Below are 25,146 nucleotides of genomic sequence, written 5' to 3'. Positions count from 1 at the left end.
TCATGTCTGAGGCCAGTCTTGTTGCTTCTCCTTCCCCTGACCCCGACATAGGGTTTTGGGGCTCCTGGCAGGCCATCCTGTCATGGTGTGGCCTTGTTCTCAGCAAAGGTGGTGGCGGGGCTTTTCCAGACTGAGACTGGGAGGAGGAGGATCGGGGAACAGCAGCAGGCCGTGCTCGTCTCCCCAGCCCATGGACTTCAGAGGCTGAACTCTTCATGATTTGGACTTAAGAGCCCGGGAGGCCCCCCGGTTCCGAGTCATCTTTCCTTGTTTGGACTTCAGCCGCTTACAGAAGCCAGGAACCATGGAAACTTTCTGGGGCCCTTCGACCCCAGGTAAGTGGTGCTACTGGGAGACAGGTGACCTGGTAGGGACTCTCCTTGGCTCTCAGGCATGACTCCACTGTCTGCTGTGACCTTCGTGTTAGTCCCCACACTGGACCTCCCCTCTCCCCTCAAACTGGGGTGAGAGGACTTCTTTCCCCTCTGCAGAGGTGGGCAGCCTCTGGCGGGGGGAGGGGTTCTGTAACGAGGTGTTTTGGGAAGCGGGGGATCATGGTTGTGGGGCTGACATTGGTGTTGCCTGGCCCTGCTCGCTGATGAGGCCTGCATTCTGCAGCCACCCCGCCCAGCTGTGCCCAGCGTGGGCCTAGAATGGTACCGAGGATGCTGGGTCCAGCCTTCGAGCCAGGGAAGATGACTTGGCTTCCTTCCATTCGCCAGTAGATTCCCACTCAGCCACAAGGCCCCAGTCCAGTACCAGTGAGGGATGCCGGCAGCCAGTGCACATTCCCACAAGGACGCAGAGGTGCTTGTGGCCCCGTGTAAAGCTTTTCTTGCTATGCCAGCGAATCAGTTGGCCCTTGGGTATGAAATACACTTGCAAGTGGAGGGCTCAGCCACTCTGAGGGCTGACCAGAGCTGTCCATCAGCCAGCACAGCCGGGCAGGGCTGGTTTACATTCCTCAGTGCAGAAGAATGCTTGGAGACAAGCGCTGCCGAATAATGACAGGAATTTGGCAGCAGGAGATGCCCTGCTCTGAATGAGGCAGGAATCTGAACATAGAATTGATATAGCACCTAGAGTGGATCTTATTTTTCAAGCTACTACTATCTTGCAACTCAATGAGATGTCTTTTGCTTGCCCAAGGCTGTGTGGTTTTTTCAGAGTTGCCCAGACCCTGAAATGGGCTCTAATGGATGTCACACCCAGTTCATTCCTTCCACTCACTGTCAGTCACTTAACTAACATTCACATACCCTGTGCCTATCCTCATGGAGTGTACAGAAGCAAGCTGTCATGATGGGTGCCATGGTAGGGTGGCACTGATGCACCCAGGAGGGCCTGGGGGGTTGAGGGTGTTGGCCCTAGAGTGCTCTGAGGACACAGGGCAGTCGGGAGATGTCTGGGCTATGTGGTACGCATGGAGAAGGGTTGGGTGGGCTGTGGGAAGGTTGGTTCATCAGTGCTTCTGCTTAAGCAGAAATAGCAATCTGGGGCCAAGAAAGGGGAACATGGGTGGGGATGTCCTCAGGGCTGGCCCCTACCCTCACACCCCAACCCCGAACCCCTCCCCGCCTCTACTTGGCAACTTCAACAGCGTTTGCGGCAGCTGAAAATTTTGCATAATCTTTTCTCGTGATGCATGTGAAGAAGACACACCCTTTGTGTCTTAGGTTTCCTGAGAAGGGAGAGGGAGGCCGGGGCACCTTGTCCTCGAGTCCTGCTTAAGAATTTGATGCCAACCAATGGAAGCCTTTAGAGAAAACCAATAATGAAAGCTTGGCTTTATTTACTGTGTTTTTTATTTACTGCTGAAGGTGCGGCCCCAAGAGAGACAGAGCTCTTTTAAGAAAATGAGGCTCAGGGCGTGGCCTGGAATGGAAGAGAAAAGCTCCATGGGCTTCAGCTGCTCGGCGTAAGTCAGAGGCTGCACTCCCAGTGCGGGGAGAGCTGCTAGGATCCTGATGGTTTTAGGGGCGGCCAGATCTTTGTGATCGTGTAGCTTGAAGATGGTGGGGAGAAGGCAGGCCAGGTGGGCATGTGGCATATTGAGGGTGCAGTCTGGGGACTCCCGGAAGGCACCGCCTCTCCTGGTGTCATCTAGACATGTGCCAAACACAGGCTGGAGGGTCAGGGAGTGGGACGTATAGAGGGGCTTTCCTGGCTCGGTGTTGCCCTCTTACTCAGGTGGCATGCAGCAGTCCGCGGGAGCCTTCTCCAGTCATTGTAAACGCACAAAGGGACCAGTGTTCAAAATGGAACACTTCTATCTCTGTTTGGGTCGGTCACTTCCCAAATGATCACTTTGATCCAAAGAAATCCCAGTCAGTCTGTATTCAGTTATACATTTTATTCTCTAATAGGTACAATACTAAAATAAACACAAATTAAAAAAAAAGTTTTATTAAAACAAAACTGTACAAAAAAGCAGTATACTACATTTTAATTACAGAACAGTCTACTGTCCAAAAGGCACTAATCCAGAATAGGAGATACAATGATACAGGACTCATTTGAACTATTTTATTCAATACAATAGAGCGCTTGTTTCTTTGACCATTTACATCTAGAAACAAGGGCTTTTTGCTACAGCCATTACACATTGTTATAAATATGAGTCCTACGGGTGAAGGTGCAGTATCACTCTCCCTAGAGGAGGTTCCCATTAGTGGGACCACTGTGGAGCTCAGAGGCGGATGGCGCAGTGGGTGGGGCCTGGGACCTGCCACATGGTTGGCCCGTCAGCCCCTGGACACCCGGAGCTTGTCTTTCAGCCTGGCCTCTGGTGGTTGGTTTCTGGCCATTACTGGCAGCCACTTTCACCCCCTCTTGTGTTTTAGCACCGGCAAAGTGGGTTCTGAGAAGCTCCAGGTAACTGGGGCTGGAGGTGTGGGGGATGAAGCGTCAGCAGCGGGGAGGCATTGTGGTAACCTGATCTGAAGAAAGGCAGCAACTACTCGGAAGAGGGAGACGAAGTCCAGGGACAGCCAATGAGCTGGGCTCTACAGCCAGGCAGAGCCACCTGCTGCTTTCTGGGCAAACTTCTGGCCCCAGAATATGAGGGTCTGTTCCAAAGTTCAGAGAGATCCTGTGTCCCTTCCTGGTGACCCAGAAGTGACATCGGATCATCTTTTGTCTTGGAAGCTGATTTTTACAAGTGGAATTTTGCTTCCCAGAGGGAAGTCAACATACAGTGACCAGCCTGAAGTGGGGGAGCCCTTTCCCTCCCTCAGTCCCACCCCAGGAGTACAAGTGGCTCCAGGCCCCAGGTCCCACCACACCACGTACGGGAGCCGAACTCTGTTGGCTTACCTGTGTTTGGTGGCCAAGACACCTCTAAGCCCCGTGTTTATTCTTTAATGGCCTCTGGACCTCAGGAAGAGAGATACTGCAGCTTTCCAAACAGTGTCATACACATATAAGACAAAGACAGGCATCTGATGTTAACAAAAATAAGTAACAAAGAAATAAGATTAAACCAAATCTCTTCTCACAGCATCCTATACTACATCCTCCTTCTGCTTAGCAGAAAATTGTACGTACACAAAAATACAAATACACAATTTTGTAGAACAGTCTGATTTTAATATATTTATATATATTTATATTTATACGAGTGGCAGGTTAGTTCATTATATAGAGCTTTTTGCACTTTTGGCTCATATGCAACAAGGCTTATAAATTCAGCTTCAGCTTTCATTCAGGTTTTATAGCTTTTGAACAATTGTTTTCACATTTAAAGCAGCATCCAATTTGCACTAGGAGTTTGTGGTGATTATAGGAAAGACAGGGTCAGGAGGTTATCAAAGGGGCAGGGTGGGGGGGATACATTCCAGTGTGTGTGGTGATGGACGGAGGATGCCGTGGGATAGAGCTTACCATGATGACCCCTTGAGGTAGACTGAACACCTTACAGCAGACTCAAGACACAGGTGTGACTCGCCCTCAGGGACACATGGTACACAAGATGGACAGGGACCAGAGGAGACGCCAAGGGGAAACACGAAGACTAAGACACACAGCAGCCAAGGCAGGGAGGAGCGCGCTGCCCCCACACCCGTGTGGCAGGGATCCCGCATGGCCCATCTTAGAAACTCAACTATTTGGTGGATGCTAAACACTGCAGGCAATCCCAAGGCATCTGCTCCAGGGTATCCGATGAGATTACAGCTGTTAAGCTTGCTTTCCATTTCATAACTTGCTGTGCAGCTAGTTACCACCCCCATGCTGAAGAGTAAAGCAAAGCTGCCGTGGTTCGGCAGTGGAATCCACCCCCAGCACTCTGCTCGCGCTGGAGCGTTCAAGTCCGGTTATGTGAGAACAGACTAGGACTCTCTTGCTGCCTCTAATTGCATTTCACTGTCACCCTCCCCAGTGCTCTGCACTCTCACTTACATTCATCTCTTCCCTAGATAATTACAACTAGGGTAATCAACAAGCACTTGGTAGAACCTGCAAAAAAATAGCATCTGGAGAACTGAGGGACGACGAACTGCCAAGGGTCCGGTTTGGTTTACATGCTACAGAAAAGCCTCATTCTCATGATCACCACAGCACTGTTCTCCCATTCGATCACCTTCATCAGCCTGCCTTCCCTTCTCTATCAGGTCACAATTCCATTCCACTGGCAAGTTTGCCCATGTGTCAAATATGAATACCCAGTGTTTGGGTTATTACATTGTCTGAACAAAAATGCTGGATTATTAATGAAAATAAAGTGCCTGGGTATGGATTGTTCCATGTTGCAAAACCTTCTAATGCACCAACAAATCATCTCAGCGCTGCTTAGATGTGATTTGAACAGAGTGCAGTCACAAAATAATCTGTCGTACACCCATCACAGAATAAAGGCCCCGTATTTAGGTCAGACAAATTATTTTTTAAAAAAGAAACAAATACTCTCACACTCATTTCCAAAGACACACTTTGGATCTGAACGCCTGACTGCTGGCTTTCCCAAGCCCTCCTGAGCAGACACCCTGATCCCTCTAGTCTAGGCAGAGAGGGCTCGGAAAGGCAGCTGGGGCTCCGGTGGCTCACGCTGGCCGGTGAGTCAGCAGGCTCATGAGCTAGGATGATTCGACGCTTCGCCCTCTTGGATGTGGACACATTTCCAACTCCTACCAAAGCCAGAGCTGGAATGCTGCTCTGAGGCTGTCTTGCTCTCCTGTCTTCTTAGTGGCTACTGAGATTTCCCTAAGCAGACTCTTAAATTCTCTATGAACCAAGACCAAACCACATAAACAGAAACGGCCCTAAAGAAAGAAACGCTGGAAAACAGTGACGAAGCCAGCCTGACGTGGCTGTGAAGCGATCTCTCCCGCTAGCTTATCCCTGCCTTGTTCTGCCTGCAGAACGCCAGGGACACTGGAGAGGGGCAGCCGCCCTGTGCCCACCCTCAAGGGCCAGTGCAGGGTGGGGAGGGATGGGGACAGGGCATAGGCCGACTCTCTGGCAGGTTCCAGAGGTCTGTATCTTGCTTAGGCACTTAAAAAACATAAACAAAAATTTATCCTTGAAAGGTACTGCATACCCAACGTGACCATGGCCGTGGAAGGCAGGGCGAGCCCGGGGGGAGATCATAGAAGGCTGTGGGCTCTTCCAGGGGAGGCAATGATGACGCACATGGTGTCTCTCGGCAGGGGGAGTGTCCTGCCTTGCAGCCAGGGTGTGTCTGAAGACGCCAGTGCTGTGATGGCTGAGGGACCGCAGAGACTCGGCCCAGCAGAGGCCTTCCCGTGACCGTGCTCTACAGCCCCCCGGGAAGTGGCTAGAAGAGGCAGGGGTGGGGAGGCTCCTAGGGCCTGATCTAGACGCCCGCCATGGGTCGGGGAGGCACAGGCTGCACACACTTGCTTTCTAGAGTCAACATGAGGCAACTACTAGGAAAAGAGGAGGCCCTTCCGAGTGCTCCGGCAAAACCGAGGGGCAGTCGGGACGCCCTGCCCAAGCTCCCAGTGCTTCGAAAGAAAAGCTCCACTGCCCCACATCCAGAACTTTGGTTTTGGTTTCATGGTGCCCATTTTCAGAGATGCAGTATTAAGGGGATCACCGATTCTAACATAATGAAATGTGGTTTTCAAGGCAAAAAACAATGCTGCTTGAAAGCAGCCACCGCTGAGCGCGTGTCTTCCTGCAGCCCACTCTTCTAACTCTGTGCCTGCCCGCCGTGAATCTGGTTTAAGAACAAAAGAGTTCAATGCAAGATCACCAGAGTGGCTGCTGCTTACATTAGTATAACACTAATGTCATTCTGTGTTCGGGCTTAATAGCTCCAACGAATGATGACGTGGAAAAATGACTCTCACGAGTTTATGCTGGGATCTTAGTTCCAGTAACGGAAGAAAAGGAGAGGTTTCTGTGCTCAAAGGAAGCCACAAAACATGACTGAAATTGAGACTCAGCCCGAAGTGACAGGAAGTTGAAAAAGTCTTAAAGGGAAGAAGGAATAAGCCTTGAAACACAAATTCTGTGACTTGTCACTGCCACAGACACTGGTTTGTGAGAGCCATGAGTTCCTTCCGAGGGAGGACTCAAACTGCTCCCATTCCAAAATCCCAATGGCACCCCAGCCACCACCAGATGCAAAATCTGGACCGATAACAAAATGCAAGGCACATATACCTTTTCTCTTTCAAATTAAGGAGGCTTTTTGGGGACTGGAGGTTGGATAATAACGTAACTGTGTACCTATTACAGGTACAGAGGATCCAGGGAGACTCCCACGAGGACCAGTCCACAGCTGTGGCCTTGCTTCTGAGGTGGTTCCAAGATGCCCACGACGGGGCAGAGCAGATCAGAAGAGAAAGACCATGAGAGAGCCAACCCCTAGAGGACCACTTACGTTTGATGGAAAAGAGGTAGACAAGGGAAGGAGGGAAGAAATGTGGAACTTTAGTTAGCTGAGTCCTCAGGTCAGCTTGGTACCCATGTCCCTTGTTCAATGTCCCTGACAACAGTCACCACAGTTCCACGTGAAATGTGGCAGGACAGGAACCAGACCTCTACCTCAAAGGAGCTCATGCCTTGGCTGGATTCTGGGTTCTAGAAAGTTCTTACACTGACCCCAAATCAAGATATGTCTCCAGCAACTGTTATTTCTTGGCAGTCAGGGCCCATGAGGAGGCAGGGAGGCCTGAGGCAGAGCAGACACTGATCTAATTCCAGAACCCCAGACCCCCGGTTTCTAGAGAGGAGGAGGGGCCAGCCGAGCAAGATGCTCCTGAACACAGCAGGAGCCCTGAAGGAACGGCCAGGATAGCGCTACAAGAGCTGGAGAGAGAAGATGGGAAGCGCAAGAGGGTTTCCTGGTCTCTGCCTTGGCTAACTGCAGGCAAGGGGTGCCAGAGTTCAAGTTCCCCTCGGCCACACAGGCTTCCCACCCTGTCAACCACTGCGGCACCTCCCTGCACTCCTGTCCTCATCACTGACCAAGGAGGAAGACTCTGGAGGGGCCCTCGCGTCCAGACCCTCACGGAGGGAGTTCAGCTCACAGAGGCAGGGGCGATGCCACAGTGCGCCTGGGAGGTTACCTGGCACTGCTGCGTGAGAAAGCAAACCAGGTTAGTGTTCAGAGAGGGCAGACCATCCTATGTGGTCTGTTCTTTGAAGATGAACGTCCTACTGAAATGAAAGAAATGAGGGGAGACTTGCCTTGCCAAGGGCAAGGTGACTTGCTTGGTGTCGGGTCATGAGGCAGCACACATGTCCAGCGCGGTGCCCAGCACACAGTACGTGCTCAGAAAACATGGGCTGTATTGACTTTGAGGTGGTCGGGAGACCTGTGCATTTGTCTCTGTGGTATTATGATTTACAATGGTGGCATCTTTAGTTTCCTATAAGAATAACTAACTTCTGGGGTTTTTGTTCAAAAACCACATATTTCATGGGTAAGCACTGTCTCAATTTTCACTGATTTTGGTAAGCTGAGTTACGGAAAAGGGTGGGCGCTGCTGGTAAAGGAATATATGGTTGGGGTTTTCTGAATCACCAGAGTGGCCTGCAGAAGCATTTGGGAAGGGAGGTGTCTCTCCAACTTCAGTTCTTTTGAAGTAGCACCATCCCTGAAGCAGCACCTCTAATACCTTGATCCCTAAGACAGGGGCTCCATTAGAAGGTTTTAACTGTGGTGTTAATTGTGTTTTCTTTGAGTGTAGGTGGATCATCAGAATGTTCTGCTGACGGTTTTAATGCATGTCTCACAAATCATAGAATTAGACTCATCCAGTCAGCTCTTACCATCTCTAAGCTTAAGACGGATTCTAAATTCTAATGGAGACAGTCATATTTTAGCAGCTGGGAAAATAGGAAAAGGAATGCTCTACTCTTTGAGGTCATAAATCTATAATCATTCCAGTTGTCATAAAGATGGGATCCCAAAGAAAACAGTTTCAACAACTGCATGCATGGATCTTGAATGCCGGTGTGCAAGGGCTGGGTGGGAATGAGGTTGCTTTCAGAGCCTATACGAGGAGGAATACTGAGGGAATACTAGACATTTCTTTGTAGGTATTTTGTGGGGAATGAAAAGATAAGATTCCCAAGCCCTAAGAGCCTTTCCCTAAATTCTCTAGGTGTGTGTATTTTCAGGGAAGAGGAAAATTTTAAATCAGCAGCCTACTTCAGCATTCTCATGAAACTGAATTGCAACTAGCATTTCAACTAGGTTAGGATTCCTTTTGGTATGTGAAGGGGGAAAGATCTGTACAAAGAGAAGCAGCAAAATATGAAAAAAGGCCAGAGCTGTATTCTCCCCAGTGGCTAGCCTAATCAACCCCGGAGTGTCCAGACCTAGAAAAGAAAAGGCTAACGGTCCCGGGCTCACCCAGCGCAAGTGCGAGCCTCAAGGGCACGAAACAGCTTACAAAAGGCCATTTGGCACTATGTCTGGTGCTGGTATTCTTGTAGACTCATTCTTGATCATATAATTGAATAAAGACCTCTGCAAGTGATGGGGGAGAAAAAACAAACCCACATTCTAGGGAAAGGTGAGTTGGTGACTCAGCAGCTCCTGTCTAGTGTGACACTTCTGGAGAAGAGTAGGGGGCCATGGTCAGGGACTGTGTACGGCATCAAGCCCACATGATGTCCCATGCGACAGGGAGCGTGGAAGAGACAGGAGGAAGAGCGGGAGGGAGAGAACATGGACTTGAGTGCCGGGGAGATGCTCACACTGGCACAGCAGAACAGTGGGGAAGACTCAGGGCAACGGCAACGGCCGGAGTGGGGCAGCTGCCGAGTAAGGGGTGTGAGAGGAGCGTATAGACACGTGTCCTGTGCTCCAGTAGCTTTAGAATGTCGTGAATAGTACTCCATTCACGCCTTCACCTGTTTAAAGCCTGTGTTAGTTATGTGTGTCCTGTCATGTTGTCTGCTTTGAGTCTTAGGATTCAATGAGGAAACCTCGATTCAATTTTCTGTAAACTTCTGTTTGGGAAATGCTTTCTGATAGTGACGGCAATGGAAATATCAAGCAACCAAGGGAAATCTGAAGATCCCAGAGAGCCCAGCAAGCAGCAACGTCCTCGAGTTAGGCAAGCAAGGGCCCGGAGCTGGCCAGATCATGGGCTGGAATGCAGTGGGGGCCGGTCAGAGGGGCTCCTTCTGGGGTCCTGACTGTGGTTTCTGCCAGAGGTGGAGCAAGTTGGAACTGGATGTTGAGTGAAGTTTCAAAGAACTTAGAAGTCAAATGGGGAACAATAATCAAAGGCTTCCATTTTGAAGCTGAAACAACTCCAAATTCTGCTGTTTCACTTAGGGGAGAACACGAGCACCATGTCATTATTTTAGTTTACGGAGCTGCTGTTCCAAATGTTCTTGGGAGCATTAGTGCTAAGAGGGAACAGGGGATGGGAGCGCTGCCATTTCCAATCACATAAAAGACAGAAATTCTTTTAATTATGACCATGCCAATCTACATCCTGCTAAAACAGCTAATTACATGTCAGGAGGACACTCAGTCATTCAGAACAATTGCCATTATATTTTTATATATTCATTCTATGCCACCCCCCTGAATTACCATGGTTACAATTTGAAAAGATTCAGTCCAACCTTCATTTGATCACAGCACACCAATGTGAATTTGAGAGTTAATTATGGCTATACAGAGCCACTCTTACTTAAAATGAAAATGGAGTCGAGGGAGCCGGCATCCCAAGACTTCTCAAGTGCGAGTCGGGGGGTACATGCCCACGCCAGTCACACCGACCAACTGGAGGGCAGCCGAGCAGGCACGGACACAGCTGTCCAGATCAGGGCCAACCAACCTGCAAACCTGCCACGTGAAAGGAGTGTCAGGAGAGGAGAAAGGCATGGCTCCCCTGCAGCTGCACCCCTCTGGGTGCAGTTATGGGGCTGGCTGATGAGACAGACAATGGGTGTGGCATGTGGGTAGTAAACTGTCTCATGGTGTAAAAATGCTTGTCACATTTCATGTGAACAGAATCAACTAAAAAGTTCTGCCACAAATGTCATAGGAAGAATGACAAAAAAGAGGTTCAGTGATCCACGTGCCTATAATCCCGAGGCATCTACATCACTGAGATAAGAAAGGGCAGCCGGCATATCTTCCCTCCCTCCCCTCATGTATCTCTTCCCGTCTTGATTTAAAACAAAGCCAGTGTTAGAGGAGACTGGAGTTTTCAGATTGTTGGCTTTCTTTTTGCTGCCATTTCTATTCCTCACCAAGAAAGAATAATAAAGCTAATACTGAAACTTCCAATTTACAAGCTTCCAGGTTTGAAAATACATAGATATGAACAAAGTTACCTTTCAGAGATGAGTCAACCACTGACCCTGCAAGATCACAAGACAGTAGCTTATCACTTTCAATTTATAAGTGGAATGGAGAACAGCCTTTCCAAACATAACCTGTGAGAGGAGTTTCTGTAATCAGAAAACTGACTTGTTGGCTTGTATCCGAGAAGCCTTTCCTATCACCTTAGTATGATAGTTCTCTGGAGAGCTGTGAGGAAATCTTTCTTTTAAAGTGGCGGTTATCTTTGAAACCAAGCATGCATAAGGAAGTAGAGCACAGTACAGGAAAAGAAAGGCCCTCTGCTCTGATCGCACACCACCACAACATCCTGACAGATGACCTGGCCATGCACAGCTGCCTCTCCAGGAAAATCTTCCACTCTCATCAGGGAACACTGGACTGGATAACTCAGGTATTCCTAGGTGAAGTAAGTCGGACAATATGGAAATGAAGAAATAAAAAGAGGGCTTTCAGGGCACACAGCTCAGTTTGCCAAATTCAACATGGCTGACAACTGATCCCCAAATCCTGAGTAAACACCCTTGCTATTTAATGAGCACAAGCAAAAAAAAAAAAAAAAAAAGGAATGCCTTATATGTGTCATTCCCACCCCTGCCCCAGGACATCCCCCCACCCCATCCCACACTCTCCAAAGATACCACCAGCAGGAGCTGGGCAATATGCCCAACTTTCACTTGGGAAATCCTGACAAATCAATCCGGCTCAGTAAAGCTATAAATGGATTTGGCTGGTCTCAACACAGCCCCAATGAATACAGTAGTAAAACATTACTAATAATCACAACAAAATGACAAAATCTATCATCACTCTGACATGATTCAGATCACAGAGATTAACACAGAAACCAACACACAATGGTGAAGGCCAGGGTTCTTCAATGTAGTGTGCTACTGAGCACGGGATCATCAACAAGAAAAATTATTGCCTAAGAATCTGTTGGGACACACTGGGGAGAAAATACTCTGGTCGTTCTCCGAACAACAAAAGACAAAAAACAATTTTAAAAGGCATAGCCACAAATTAAATGGGAAGACTGCTTGTAACCAAACCCTTCTGAAGACCAGAGAGTAAAGACTTAAGAGTTCACATTTGTAGGAAGGGGAAGGGAAGGAGGGAGGGAGAACATCTGTGGGAAAGGGATCATTTCCACTGTTGAGGGCAGAGATGATGAGGCTGGTCAGTGGAATACGTAGCTGGTCAAGACAGGGAGGAGTGTTTGTGTTAAGAGATGGACCACATCCAGCTTTTCCCTGCTGTCACAAGATTAGAAAATTCCAGCAAAGAAGTCAGCTGAAGGCCTAGTCAGAGGGAAACAGAAGAGGAGCTATTCACAGGATGAGGCTGGAGACTCTTGATTCAATGAGTCTGTTTGTACTTGGTGCCTGATGGTTGATATCCAAGGGAGAAGTTTCTAAAGCCAACAGTTCTTAAAGACAAATGTTAAACAGGCAGAAAGGAAATAACTATATTGGTGAATTCTTCAGTCATCTCCTTTGAGGTAAAATATATCTGGATACATGGACCTAACATAGGTGGTGGTGACCACTGAACTGGCTGCCACCATAAATCTACCAAGAACTAGAGAACTGGATGTGTACACCTCTGCCTTAATGATTTTCCTCCTCTCTGCCCCAGGTTCCTTCTTCCTGTGATGGGCCATGGGAATGTGAATATGGGGGTGGGGTGGGAAGACTGCCCTTGTGAGTGACAGGGGTGGGGACTGTCCAGAGTCATAAGTGAGTGGAAGGCAACTACATTTATTAACCACTTAAAGGATTGTGATTTTGATTGTGAAGAAAATTGCTGTAAGGGCACTCCAACATTACAGACTTTGTTGAAACAAATCAAAACATTTGGAACTGAATAGCACTGAAAGGCTCAGATAAGAATGCAGGGTGTTGCCCTCCCCAGCCTTCATCCACTGTTAGGGTTATCAACAGATGGGCAGAGATCTCATCAAGATGACCCATTTTAAAAGGTCCCTGTGTCAGTGTTTTTAAAGTTTGGAAAGTTTACCCATCTGACCATAGTAATTCAATTAAGGTGTCTTTAAAGAAATAACAAATTATATGAATACCTGTTGGCAAGTTCCCCCACACCCCACTTCAAAAGACCTTTGAAAGTCCTCCTCGACAGGAAGGAACAGCCCCTGCGGGAGTCCCCTGGGGCCTGAAGGAGAGAGTGAAGTACAACGGGAGGGGCGGAACAACCAAGAAGCATACAGTGTGAGTTTTTAGAGCCTGGCTGCTTTGCCTTCAGTAATACGGAAGTTTAGGGTTTCTATTTTAATTCCACCTCTAAAACCTGAAAAAGCCTAAGAGAGAAATATACTACCTAAAGACACCAGAAATATAACAGTAGCAGCGCCACACACCATTACAAGAACCAAGGTGGCCTGGACAAAATGGCAGAATTGAACTTCGTGACAAACAGAAAACTAACAAACAGGTTTAAATCTAGGCCCAAAGGAAGTAAATTCTCACTCCTGGTGAAAAAGCAAAAGTGACATGTAAGGCAGTGGGTCTTCAGAGCAGCCAGCGGTCTTCTCCAATGACAAGAACAACTGTGGGTGGAAGATGCCTTCCTCCTGTTCCCACTGAGCTCTCCAGGACATTCTCCTGCAGTGGTAGAAATATTCTTTCAGTTTTACCACATTGCCATATAGGGTCTGGTACTGCCCTTCATGGATGCAAACTTGCCTTTATTCTCTGAAGCTTTTTTTCTCCCTTAAAGGTGTTAAAACAATGAAACCTTTGAGTGCATCCACGGCAATCTTTGTATTTCTTTAGAAACTGCAGCTGTCTTAACAGTTTGAGTCTGTTCCTTTAAAAAGACCAGCAAGTACAAATGATACTAGCAATCCCATGATAAAGAAGCTATCAATTATAATAATCTCCTTACAGTCAATCATGGATGCGGCTTGTCAGAGTGGATTTTTTCTCTGTCTCCTTGTACTTTCTGATTCAATTGAGAATAAGCGCCAAAATTCCACAAAAATGGGACTATGTTACATTTCCTCTAAGCAAAATAAAAGGAAAGGAAGAGAACGTAATCTCCTAATTGAAATAAAAAGATAAACCAAGAAAGAATATGGGTCGTTGGGGGGGGGGGGGCGGTGGGAGGCTCATTCCTGAGAATAACAAATGCTACTCTTGAATTTGTTGGTTCAAGTAATACAGTAAAACAGAAGAGACGGCTCCACTTCACTTCAATGCTTGGAAGCTGAAAAAAGTACATATATTTTTTCCCCCTGAAATCCATGGACAAAAGTGGGACCAGGCCCTGCATATAGCTCTTTAAAGTCACAGACATATATAAGGTGGCACTTTCATGCCCTCTCAAAGACTTTCCTCACACTCACATAAGCAGGATTAACAGATAAGGAAATGATGCAGTCAGCGTGTGCCTTAAGTGGAAGGAAACCAACTACAAACTGGTGGATATTCAGTATCTCCTGAATGAGAAAGGGAAAACTGAGGAAGGTCATTCAGTCTCTCTCTCTCATAGTTTTAAGTTGAATACATTTGGTGGAGGAGGATGGGTGAAGAGGTAAGGAAATGGCACCTTCCTTTTATCTTAGAAATTGTTTTCAGGTAATGGACAAAAAGAAGCCGTGCTTAACATCCAGCCCCACATGCCCCTTTAAACAAGGCTTCATTATACATAGGAGAGATGGAGCGAGGCAGAAAATCCACAGCAGTTGTGCCTCTTTCAGGCGCACCCTGTGCTGCTACATTGAAGGCTCTTTCCTCTTACCCACAGTGACAGTGTGTCATTTAATCGGGATGCCAAGAGATCATTTTCATACAAGGCCAGCAGATGTAATTTTCTTTGATGCATGAATAGTTCATCATTTTGCTACTAGATGACAAGGTGATCACAGGGTGACTTTAGAATGCAAGTTCACTGTTTGGTATTTTGAGTTCTCAAAATGAAAAAAAGATTTATCAAATATAAATATCTTTAAAAAGTAACAAAAGTGCTACATATGTGATCAAGGAAAAAAATTCCATTAGTTACTGCCGCTTAAAGTAGATTAAACTACAAATATTACCACATCCATTATCAATATGGCTTCCAATTATTAAATAAATTGCCTGTAGCAATACAGCTTTTCACACCTCTCCAAGGACAGAGTAAAGAGAACAGCAAAGCAGTCCCATCGTGTTCTCATACAGCCACAATGTGAGTAGGAAACGTCCCCTGCTTTTCCCTGCTCCTATCTGGGCAAGTGTCTGCATCTGTGATAAGCAGCACAACCCCACTATGAAGTCCTCTAGTGACCTCTCAGAGTGAGGGGGCTTCCGTTTAATGGATACAAACGCTGCAAGTTTTTTCACTCATTTTTGACCTTAGCTCCATCCTTGAAAGACTTTTTTGGTAGCAGGGAAAGGGGACACTGACAGGAGGCAAATCAACTTCCACGATGACCTCCAAAACTTTTCCAGGCAGGCACTGCTAACTGTGCCGTGGAATGTACAGTGGTTCTGAAAACTGGACTTAGCATCCATTAGACATTCAGCTCATATTTTTTTTTTCCAATGCTCTCAAGCTGGGTTTTTTTTTTTTTTTTTTAATGACTTTTGGTTTTTGTCTTTGTTTTTAATCATGGTCCCAAAGGCAGAAGGCAGTATTTTATCTACTAAGTCACACAGCTTGTGAGAGGAAAGGATGTCTGTGTCAGGCATGTTAACTTCAAACAAAATCTGAGATCGGCTTTTTCCATTGACATTCTTAGCACAGCACCCAAAGAAGTATAATCTAGCCACAGTGTGGCTATAATGAGGCACGGCTTATTGCAGCTGGAAATCAATTATCCTCACGCTGAGGTGGGGATTCTAGTGTTCCTTTGACTCTGTGGATACTCCCCAAATGGTGTCTGTCATTCCTGTGCCACGACCTCAGCTTGCATCCTATCAGTCTTGGGGAAGGAAAAGGGGGTACAGACTAGTGTTACAAGAATCTAAAGGTACCCAAGATTTTACACGTAGTCTAATATTTGAGAACTGAGGGCTATCTAAATACCTGGAAGCACTTTCTTGGAATGCTAAGACGGAGCAGCAAGATTTTCTAGCCTCGGGGGCTGGGAGAGGGAAGTTTGGTTGGTTGGTTGGTTGGTTATTATTTACTGGGAGTTAATACTGAGAGAGTATATGCAAAGGCTGAGGGCACCATGCCATCTTCACAGAACAAGACCCTAACGGCTACCTGACATACAAGAAACTGCAAGTTATACTGTAAGAACACATGTTAAGGACCGAGGAAAGTCTGCTAAGGTGCTACGTCTAAACTAAGTTAACTTGTCATGTTTAACCTCCCTGATCAGTCATCATCCAGGGCCTCTGTCTTGATTTCGTTGGCTCCTTGTCGGGCCAATGCCAAGATAGTGTGGTTGACTGCTGCCATTTCCACAGCTAATGAGATGGGGTCTTGGTGGTCACTATGGCTCGTACTGTCATCCTAGATGTGCAGAAATAAGAAATGTTATTAGTGGATTGGAAGAATTCTTTAGTCACAGAGAGACATGCTGGGGCAAGGGGAGGCAGAACATTCGTGGGAGGAAACTGGGGGAGGGGCTCATGATAAAATAGAGGTAAATTGTATTTAAGTAGACACTGAATGGATATAGGTCCAAAGATTTTCAGTTGATAATTTTATGATTCAACAAGTAAAAAGCACAAAAAATGTTTTTCGTCACTGAGAATTCTATTCATTCTATTAATAAGATTGCTGGTGATGATGATCAAACCTGCAGTGATTGATATAAAACCAACAATTTGGATCTTTCTGTTTGTAACAAATATAGCACTAATCACTGAAGGCCATACTAGTGAGCTATTAAATTCCAGATTGCTGCTCTTACAAATAGATTATTAGAATTCATGGTCCCTCTCTGAACTGAGAAAACTAGACAGAACTTACAATTACATCTTACAGATAAAAAATGCATTTTTGTAAAAAAAGAAAAAAAGAATTCTCCATTACAACAGGACACATGTCACTGCCGGAAACGGCTACGGGAGAAAGGGGAGGAAGGTGTCGAGCTCTCCTGCTGCAGGCAGCTGTGCAAGGGGAGCGGCAGGCGTCTTACCTAGAACTAGTGTGAAGCTGTCCTCCCCGCGCAGCTCAATGTGTTAAACAATAAAGCTGTGAAGGAAGCTGGCATTGCAGGATGTACGTCAGGCACTGAAGATGGTGTTACAAATAAGGGGTATGTTTCTCACCTGTCATCTTCAGGGGAACTCCGTATCAAAGAGCTTTGGAAAGGGTAAAGTCCCTTAAGGAAAAAAACAAAACATGGAATGTGCTGCCCTTAGGGCATCTGTAAAAAAAAGATGGAAATGATCCATCTATGTGGGTAGACTGAAAAGAGGAATGTTTCCGAACAGAAAGACTTACAGAATATTCTCTTGGGGCTATGAACTAGAGTCCTAAATGGAAAAAAATGGTAGTTCTTCGGAAGTGTGGACATCATTGTTTCCTTCTGATGTTCACAGATTAGTTTTTAGAATTTACAAAGGGATCAGCACACACTTGCATGCATTCTAGGTGTGTGGTAAACAGAGGCTATTAAAGAACACATTGGACTGTATGAGCTGGCTGAGGAGCAAGAAAAAAGCACAGACCCCAGAAAAATGAGCAGAAGTTTTCTTGCTGTGGTCTAGGGGAAGGTACCATGCGTTCTCTGCATATTCCAAATGGAAATTTAAATCCTATCAAAATTTTAATGAAATCTGTCAACATCTATGTGGGGGTCGAGGAGGGACTCCCACAGTCTTAGTTACTGAATTACTCCATGCAGTGGCTACAATTAAATACATTTTCCCCAAAAGCAATGCAGAATAAATCAGGGCGAGGTGAAGAGTCATGCAGGTATTGCACTTATGAGAGGATGCATGTGTCAGTGTGCCAGAGACTCTGGAAGAACCACTCCTTTGGGCAGGAGGGTTCCCACTGCAGTGGGGCCAGAGTGAGTGGGGCCTTCCATCGTGCCCTGCGTCGGTACGTGTTTAGGCATGGGGTCCAGCTGCCCCTAGTATTTCTCAAACACTGAGTGTGTGTCGTGAATGGTGTAACTTGCTTGTTTGGATCAGATCCTCCTCTCTTCTTCTACCTTCTCTGCTTCTCTGCCTCCCTCTGAACTTCTTCCCTCCTCCTCCTCCCCATTGCGTACTTGCCAAGTATCCTGTTGTATGACAATAAATCCATGTGGGTGAATAACGATCTCTCACAAATTCAACAGGACAACTGAATCTTACCACATTCCTTTCAAATTACATGAAATCTAACTAGACACAGGAGCAGAGTGGAGGGACAGTGACTGTTTCCCCTCCCCCACCCCATCAGCCACACCCATGGAACTAAGCTGTCCCACTATACCCCCTGCTCAGGCACCAAGAACCTCGCCCAGCTGCGCAGGGGCTCACCTGCTCAGAGTAGTCATTCCCGTCGACATCATCACTGTTTGAGTGGCCTCCTGGACTCTGCACATCTATCCCATGACTCTCCAGGATTGCTGCTTCTTCGAAAAAAGCAAATAGATCCCTAAATTATCTGTTACCTTATCACAATGGCTGAAACACTGAATGAATTTTTGTGCTAAGGAAATTAATTAGAATGTAATTAAACAAGAACCTGTATTTCTCTACATTTGTTTCTTTTAGACTGTAAGATGGATGAAATTCAACTGCATGTAGGTCAGGGGAGGCACACATTTGCCATTCTGGGGTCTCTGCTGCTGTGCATGTTAGGTGCTTCATAAATACTTGCTAACTAACTAAACAGTCTTCCTATCTTGGGGTTCTATAAAGAATATGAGAACTGTACTGATGAATAAAAAGTGTATTTACAAAGGAAGGAAATGAAATGCATTCTATGCCCATACCACGCTCAATGCGCCCGATCTCGTCTGATCTTGGAAGCTAAGCAGGGTCAGGCCTGGTTAGTACTTGGATGGAAGAAATGAAATGCAATTTTAGAAGCTAAAAACCAACATCCCACCTGACTCACCAACTTAAATTTCTTATTCTTATTTATTACTGTTACAGTTTTGAATGGGAACAAATCCTTTATTTCTTCCTTTTTCAGTTGTATTCGTAGTTCCCTCTAGGGCACTTTTGGCATTTTTGTTTTCTCTGTTCAGCTTTATTGAAATATAATTAATAAAAATTGTATATATTTATGGTGTACAAGGTGATGTTTTGATATGTGTATATATACATAAATGATTACATCAAGAATTCATATTTCTTAAATGTTCTTTATCTCTGCCTTTTGCTGCGTTCCTTGTCTATTAAGTCTCTTTCATTCCAAACCATTAATCAATTGTTTCCTAATATCTAAGTCATAATCCAGTAATAATAAAGAAATTCTGGGTATTACATTCCCTTTCTCAAGATCTTACAAGTATCTTTCAAATGTACCACAGGAGTAATCAATTGCTCAGGGGCCATGTCTAATTCTATATTCTAGAACTTTAAGAACAATGAGTTTTATAAATAATAATGTCATTACCATTACACTACAAATAGTGTAAATAATACTAACTGTGGTTTATTAAAAACACAATGAAAGACATTAGGGCAACTTTTGTTAGGCCTAGAAGTTAGGATCCGGCACGGTGGCTCACACCTGTAATCCCAGCACTTTGGGAGGCCGAGGCGGACGGATCACCTGAGGTCGGGAGTTCGAGACCAGCCTGACCAACATAGAGACACTCCATCTCTACTAAAAATACAAAATTAGCCAGGTGTGGTGGCACATGCCTATAATCCCAGCTACTCGGGAGGCTGAGGCAGGAGAACCACTTGAACCCAGGAGGCAGAGGTTGCAGTCAGCCAACGTCGCGCCACTGCACTCCAGCCTGGGCAACAAGAGTGAAACTCCGTCTCAAAAAAAAAAAAAAAAAGAGAAGTTAGGATCCTTTAGACTTGCAGTTTCTAAACTGAAGTTAATCTTAATATAAACATGACGTTCACAACTGCTGCACAAGAGAAAAGCAGCCTCACTGATACATTACCAATATTGGCTCTCCTCTTGATCTCCTTCCTTCTGTTAGCAAACCAATTATATACTTTCAGGGAGGTAACTCTTTCCAGATCTGACAGCTTTTTGCCTGTGAATACATGCAATAAAATTCAGATAATCTGTATCTGGGATCCAAGAATAAACTAGTTTTAAGGGCTAATATTTTTATTTTGTTGCTTTTGATTACATTTATTGCCAAAACTATAGATGCAGAGGGATTTTTAAAGTATTACCTGGTACCATGTACACACCCCAATTACTGAATGAATAAATATGTAAATGAATACAAAAACAACAACTAGTAACACAACATGCTTCAATTCGGAAAGCCATACATAATATTAGAGAATTCCACAAAGTCAGTTGGCTAGGGTGTCAGATCCACGTTCATGTGACAGTACTATGAGGGCTTCATTTAATTACCATTATTGTATCAGAATAAGATATTCTTTTTTTATTTTTTTGAGAAAGGGTCTCATTCTCTTACCCAGGCTGGAATGCGGTGGTGCAATTATAGCTCACTGCAGCCTTGACCTCCTGGGCTCAAGTGCTCCTCCCACCTCAGCCCCCCGGGTAGCTGGGACTACAGGCCCAGGCCACCATACCAGGCTAACTTTTGTGGTTTTTGTAGAGATGGGGTCTCGCCATTGTTGCCCAGGGTAGCCTTCAACTCCTGGGCTCAGGCGATCTGCCCACCTTGGCCTCCCAAAATACTGGGATTACAGGCGTGAGCCACCACAACAACCCAAGATAAGTTATTCTTTATCAAGTATCCAGACAACAGAAATTTACTTACATCTTTAAGGCCTTAAGTTAACTAATTACCTGCTGTCTTAGGACAGAGGATATTATACATGTTTTCTTGAAGGCTGAAGGCTGCTATGACTATCCATTATTGTAACTGGTTTGGACTACATAGCACAATTCAAGTTGCATTTTAGATTTACCATCTTTGAAGTCCAATGTGATTTTTTATGGATAGTAACCATGCTTGCCAATACAGACCCCCCTGTAACATTTCCTCCTCACCTTTCCTTTTGTTTTTCGGCTATTAATCCACAGTGGGTGAAGAAACCAGAAAGCAGGTTTGTTAGGGCCTTGATGATACGGGGGCAAAATGTTCCAGGGAGAGTTCAAGTTTCTGCACAGCTTTAGGGCTGGGACTTTTGGCATGTTTGAAACAGGGTACAGATTCCTTTCACTTGTGTGTCACTGGAGCAGTTTGTAGGGTCTACATTGCTAGAAGTCTGGCTTCTGGGTGAGGGAGAATGAAGGTCTGCTTAATTTCTATAAAACATTGATACTTTTGTATGTAGCCTTTAGGCCAATCAAAATAACTGGCCACATGGAAATCAACTGGATCTGTTAACTGAAAATGGTTTATGTTTAACAAAATCTGTAAAATGTGAAATAATATTTTAGCACAAGGAAGAAAATACATTTGAAATATTTAAGTGGGTTTGTTGACTTTGGAACAACAGGACTTCAAAATGGTACTGCCCTAAATTTTTCTTAGCTAAGTAGAAGTCATCTCAATGTGGAAAGGAGATAGAAACTAACTACAAAAAGAATTCTTTCCCCAAAGAGAAATATAGCATTTTACAATTTATAACAATTGTTTTAAAAAATTCTATCTTAATCTTATATTGACAAAGCTTGCTTAAATATTTAAAACTTTAACATTATTTCATAATATCTTTTAGCTAAATTCTTAGAAAAGGAAATCTACACATTAAAAAAATAGTAATTTCAAGGTCTCATATCTCATGTAGGGTCACTCCTTGAAAACTCTCCTATATGAGCATTTGATTTTGAGTACCATAAAAACATCCCTCAGAAGTACTGTGTGAGCAGGACAGGGCACTGGCCACCTGCGGAAGGATGGCACAGACTGAGCCGGGAGCACCATGCCAAGGCACGCATAAGATTAAGTGTCCTAGATGCCAACCTGTAACCAAGCGCTGTGCTGCACCGCAGAGCAAGGCTGTGCCTGCGACCTTACCTGGCTTCTGTATAACTGCATTGCAAGCGTTTGCAATTTCTTCCCTCTTTGCTTCATCTGGGTATTGATTCTCATTGAAGTAACTGCAGAGGCAACCGATACAGACACAAAGTTTTTATTTTTCAAACGTACTCTCATTAAAACACTAACTCATTGAAAAATATATTCTGTAAGAAGCCACACTCAAGTGTCTAGGTCCAGGCTGTCAAATGGAATGTTCTGTGAGAGTAGAATCTTTTATGCTGTCCAGTATGGTAGCCACAACTCACAAATGACTACTGAGCACTTGAAAGGAGGCTAATGTCAGGGATGGAATTTGAATTTAATTTAATTTTAACTAATTTAAATTTGAATACCTCCATGTGACTAGTGGCTATTACATGGGACAAAACAGGTCTACATACTGCTGTGCTTCATTAAAAGATGTCATTGATATGAAAGTTATTTTTGATATGTGTGACTGATTCAAGTCACAGAGTTATATTATTTAGGCACTGGTAACAATAGGACTTTTTTTTATTGTCCAATTGTTTGTAGTAGAAAAAATTGGAAATTACCCAAGTATCCATCAGTAGAATGGCAGAACAAATTATGGGATATCTATACTTATATGTAGCTATTTAAAACTAGTAGGAAAAAATAAGTTAGAGTTCTGTCCACTGACCCAGAGGGATGTTTATGACATATTTCTAAGTGAGGAAAACTATCTGCAGAATAATATTGAAAACACAATTATTTTCAATATTGGTATTATACCAATAATAATATGAAAATACCATTACAGAATTTAAAAATTCCTATGTGTACATAAGTTTGCATAGATGAAAGCTGGAAGACTACACAGTAAGCTTAAATACCAGTTACTGATTTGTGGGGAGGGGGCTTAGTGGGAGGAGTTTAAACATTTTCTTTTTCATTTGTTAAAAAAGTATGTATTACTTTTGCACTTTTTAAAGTACGATAGTACTTTAAAAAATAAATTTACTGAACCCATCCTTAGAATTCTCAGACCCATCAGACTGCATGTGAACAGAAGGCTTATTAGTGCTACTTTTTCAGTCACCCATTAGTTTAAAAAAAGAAAAGGAGAACTTTCATGGTTTGAACTTGGAAACTTCCAATCAGGAAATGGGCCCCTGTCAAATTCTAGCACCTACCATTTATTCAGGGGTTTCCTTTTCCCTGTAATCCAGCCTTTCTTATGCCTTCAGCACTCCTGTCTGCATTGGTGGAAATGCCATCCTATTGTGAATAGCACTGGAGGCCCCAGCCCTTCCTGAGGATCACCTGCAAACCCAGCTCCTAACACTACTCCCTCCTCTCACTGCCCACTCCTCCTTGGAGGGCATGGCTTCACTGCCAGTTATTTATTTATTTAACCTCATCTGATGCAGTCCTGACTCACAGCAGCTGCCCCCACCTAACCACCTTTTTCTTCTGTAAAACTTAAGTCATATAGCTATATCCTCCCAGTCTCGTCAACTACCACCCTCCACCATGGTCTTCTACTTTATTTGAGCATCTCTTCCTGCATGATTTTCTCCTATCATTTCTGGGACTCCAGTGTTCATACGGAGGATTTTTCCAAGTCACTACCCTCATAATTGCTTCACTTTCACATTTCTAATGGCTTTTGTCTCTGCCCTATGCCTATTTACTTAGGCTGAGATGCTTCGGATTAACTCTGAGAACTAACAGCATGGCTGTCACCTAGGAGCCAGTTAGAATGGCAGAATCTCAGACCCCACCTCAGACTTACTAAATCAGAATCTGAATTTTAACAAGATTTCCAGGTGACCTAAATGCACAGGTCATAACTTCTGAGATGTACTGGATGAGTTCATTTACACAAAATATACAAAAACGAAAGGCAGATACTAAGTACCTAATATGTGCTTGTCACTGTGGGTAAAGAAAGATGATATAGTTTCTGACTCTGAAGTGTTCACAGTCTACTACAGAGAGACGTGTAAGTCAATATCCTGTGGTGAAATGCCATAGGATGTATGGACAGAGCACTGAGGCAGCACGGATGAAGGCGTGTTCGGTGTTGTTGGCAGGAGCCTGGAAAGGCGTCACTGAGGAGTGCCATCTGAGTTAGGTCTAGAGAATGCACAGGAGGTTGCAAGGCAGAGAAGAGGAGGAAGAGCGTTTTATATAAAAGGGAACAGCATGTGCAAAGGCAAAATGGTAGATAAAAGCTTTTGAGGACTCTGGGCATAGAGAAGAGTTAAATGTGGCTAGAACATGGGGCTTGTACAAAGCAATGATGAGCTACTGGCCTGGAAAGGTGGGATGGGGCCAGCTTGTGAAGACCCTTGTCTGTTCCTTAAGAAGACTTCATACTGAAATAAACGGGGTGCCTTAGAGGTTTCCAAGATACACAGAGATATACTCCCATCTGTTTTCTAGAAAGACAACACTTTATCTTCAAGGCTTAACCCTTGGAATTCTACCTCCATGATCTTGAATTCTGAAATTCCCCAGTCAACTTTGTATTTACCTATGCCTCCTCTTCAAAATAATTTGTTCTTCACTTTCTTTATTATCTCTAACTGCTTAATCCCCCCACCCACCAGTTACAAAAACAAAAACAATCTCTGTTTATCTTTCCTCTTTGGGCTTCACCTCTCATTTCTTAGCCTGAACTCCATGGCATGCGAAATCAGCAACTTCCCTTAGGAGAAACTCGATTGTTTAGCTTTTCTGTCCTTCCACCATACCTGTCCAGCCAATCTCCTACCCTGCAGAAAGCAACTTCCATTTATTTTCTTCCATCCTTCTCTCAGGGGACCAAGTGTTCCTGGACAAAGTCATAAAATAGGGCCAATTGGTTTTTTTCATAAATCCACATTTTTCAACCTTAACTGGGACCCTCATTTCTGTTGGGAATTCTACTGGTCTTTTCTAACCAATTGCCTTTCATATCCCATCTCCTGCCCCACTTACCTGAAAACTTTACACTCTCTTACCCCAAGCCCTCAAACTGACCACTGTCACTTTTTGCAGATGACCTTGCTTTCTCTCTTATGAAGATGGAGATTATTTAATATGAGTTAATTGCTTGGCTTCTCAACTTGTACACTATTCTGAGCATTACTCATTCATCTTATGGCAGAGGAAGATGCATGCATTCTCCTCCTCTTCAAGGTCAACTTCTCCGCTTTTGTCTTTGACCTCATTCCCCTTCCTTTCATTTTCTCAACTCTCCTTTCTTTCCTGCATATCTCATCTTTTCCCTGTGCCCATACAGTGATCTTACTTCACTGTTTTTATAATACATATTTCTTCATTATTGTGATCTCCGAAGTCAGGATACATTTTATAATTGGTG

At 44.7% G+C, this 25,146-nt stretch overlaps 1 protein-coding gene and 1 long non-coding RNA gene across 51 annotated transcripts in view; both read right to left on the bottom strand.

Annotated features, from left to right (window-relative positions):
- Positions 1–2,338: 2,338 nt before the first annotated feature.
- Positions 2,339–7,322, bottom strand: LOC134810672 (uncharacterized). Its single transcript, XR_010159236.1, has 2 exons — positions 3,316–7,322; positions 2,339–3,103 (listed from the first exon to the last, which is right to left on the bottom strand). It is a non-coding gene; the product is annotated as an uncharacterized LOC134810672 (long non-coding RNA).
- A 6,668-nt stretch (positions 7,323–13,990) lies between these two features.
- HMBOX1 (homeobox containing 1) overlaps positions 13,991–25,146 on the bottom strand; it is a 166,146-nt gene continuing 154,990 nt past the window's right edge. For 8 of the 50 annotated variants that reach the window (XM_054657318.2, XM_054657317.2, XM_009455116.5 and 5 more), the window contains 5 exons: positions 21,813–21,895; positions 19,803–19,898; positions 18,211–18,305; positions 17,898–17,969; positions 13,991–16,243 (listed from right to left, as the gene is read on the bottom strand). In XM_054657318.2, coding sequence (XP_054513293.1) covers positions 16,106–16,243; positions 17,898–17,969; positions 18,211–18,305; positions 19,803–19,898; positions 21,813–21,895 — 484 coding nt within the window. In that variant the 3' untranslated portion in view covers positions 13,991–16,105. Of the gene's footprint in view, positions 16,244–17,864; positions 17,970–18,210; positions 18,306–19,802; positions 19,899–21,812; positions 21,896–25,146 lie in introns of all 50 variants that reach the window. The other 42 variants (XM_009455119.5, XM_054657328.2, XM_054657326.2 and 39 more) reach the window with 11 other exon arrangements.

This window comes from Pan troglodytes, chromosome 7, assembly GCF_028858775.2.
Source record: "Pan troglodytes isolate AG18354 chromosome 7, NHGRI_mPanTro3-v2.0_pri, whole genome shotgun sequence".
Taxonomy (NCBI): domain Eukaryota; kingdom Metazoa; phylum Chordata; class Mammalia; order Primates; family Hominidae; genus Pan; species Pan troglodytes.
Note: the sequence above shows the minus strand (reverse complement) of the source record. Positions and strands in the feature narration are given on the sequence as shown.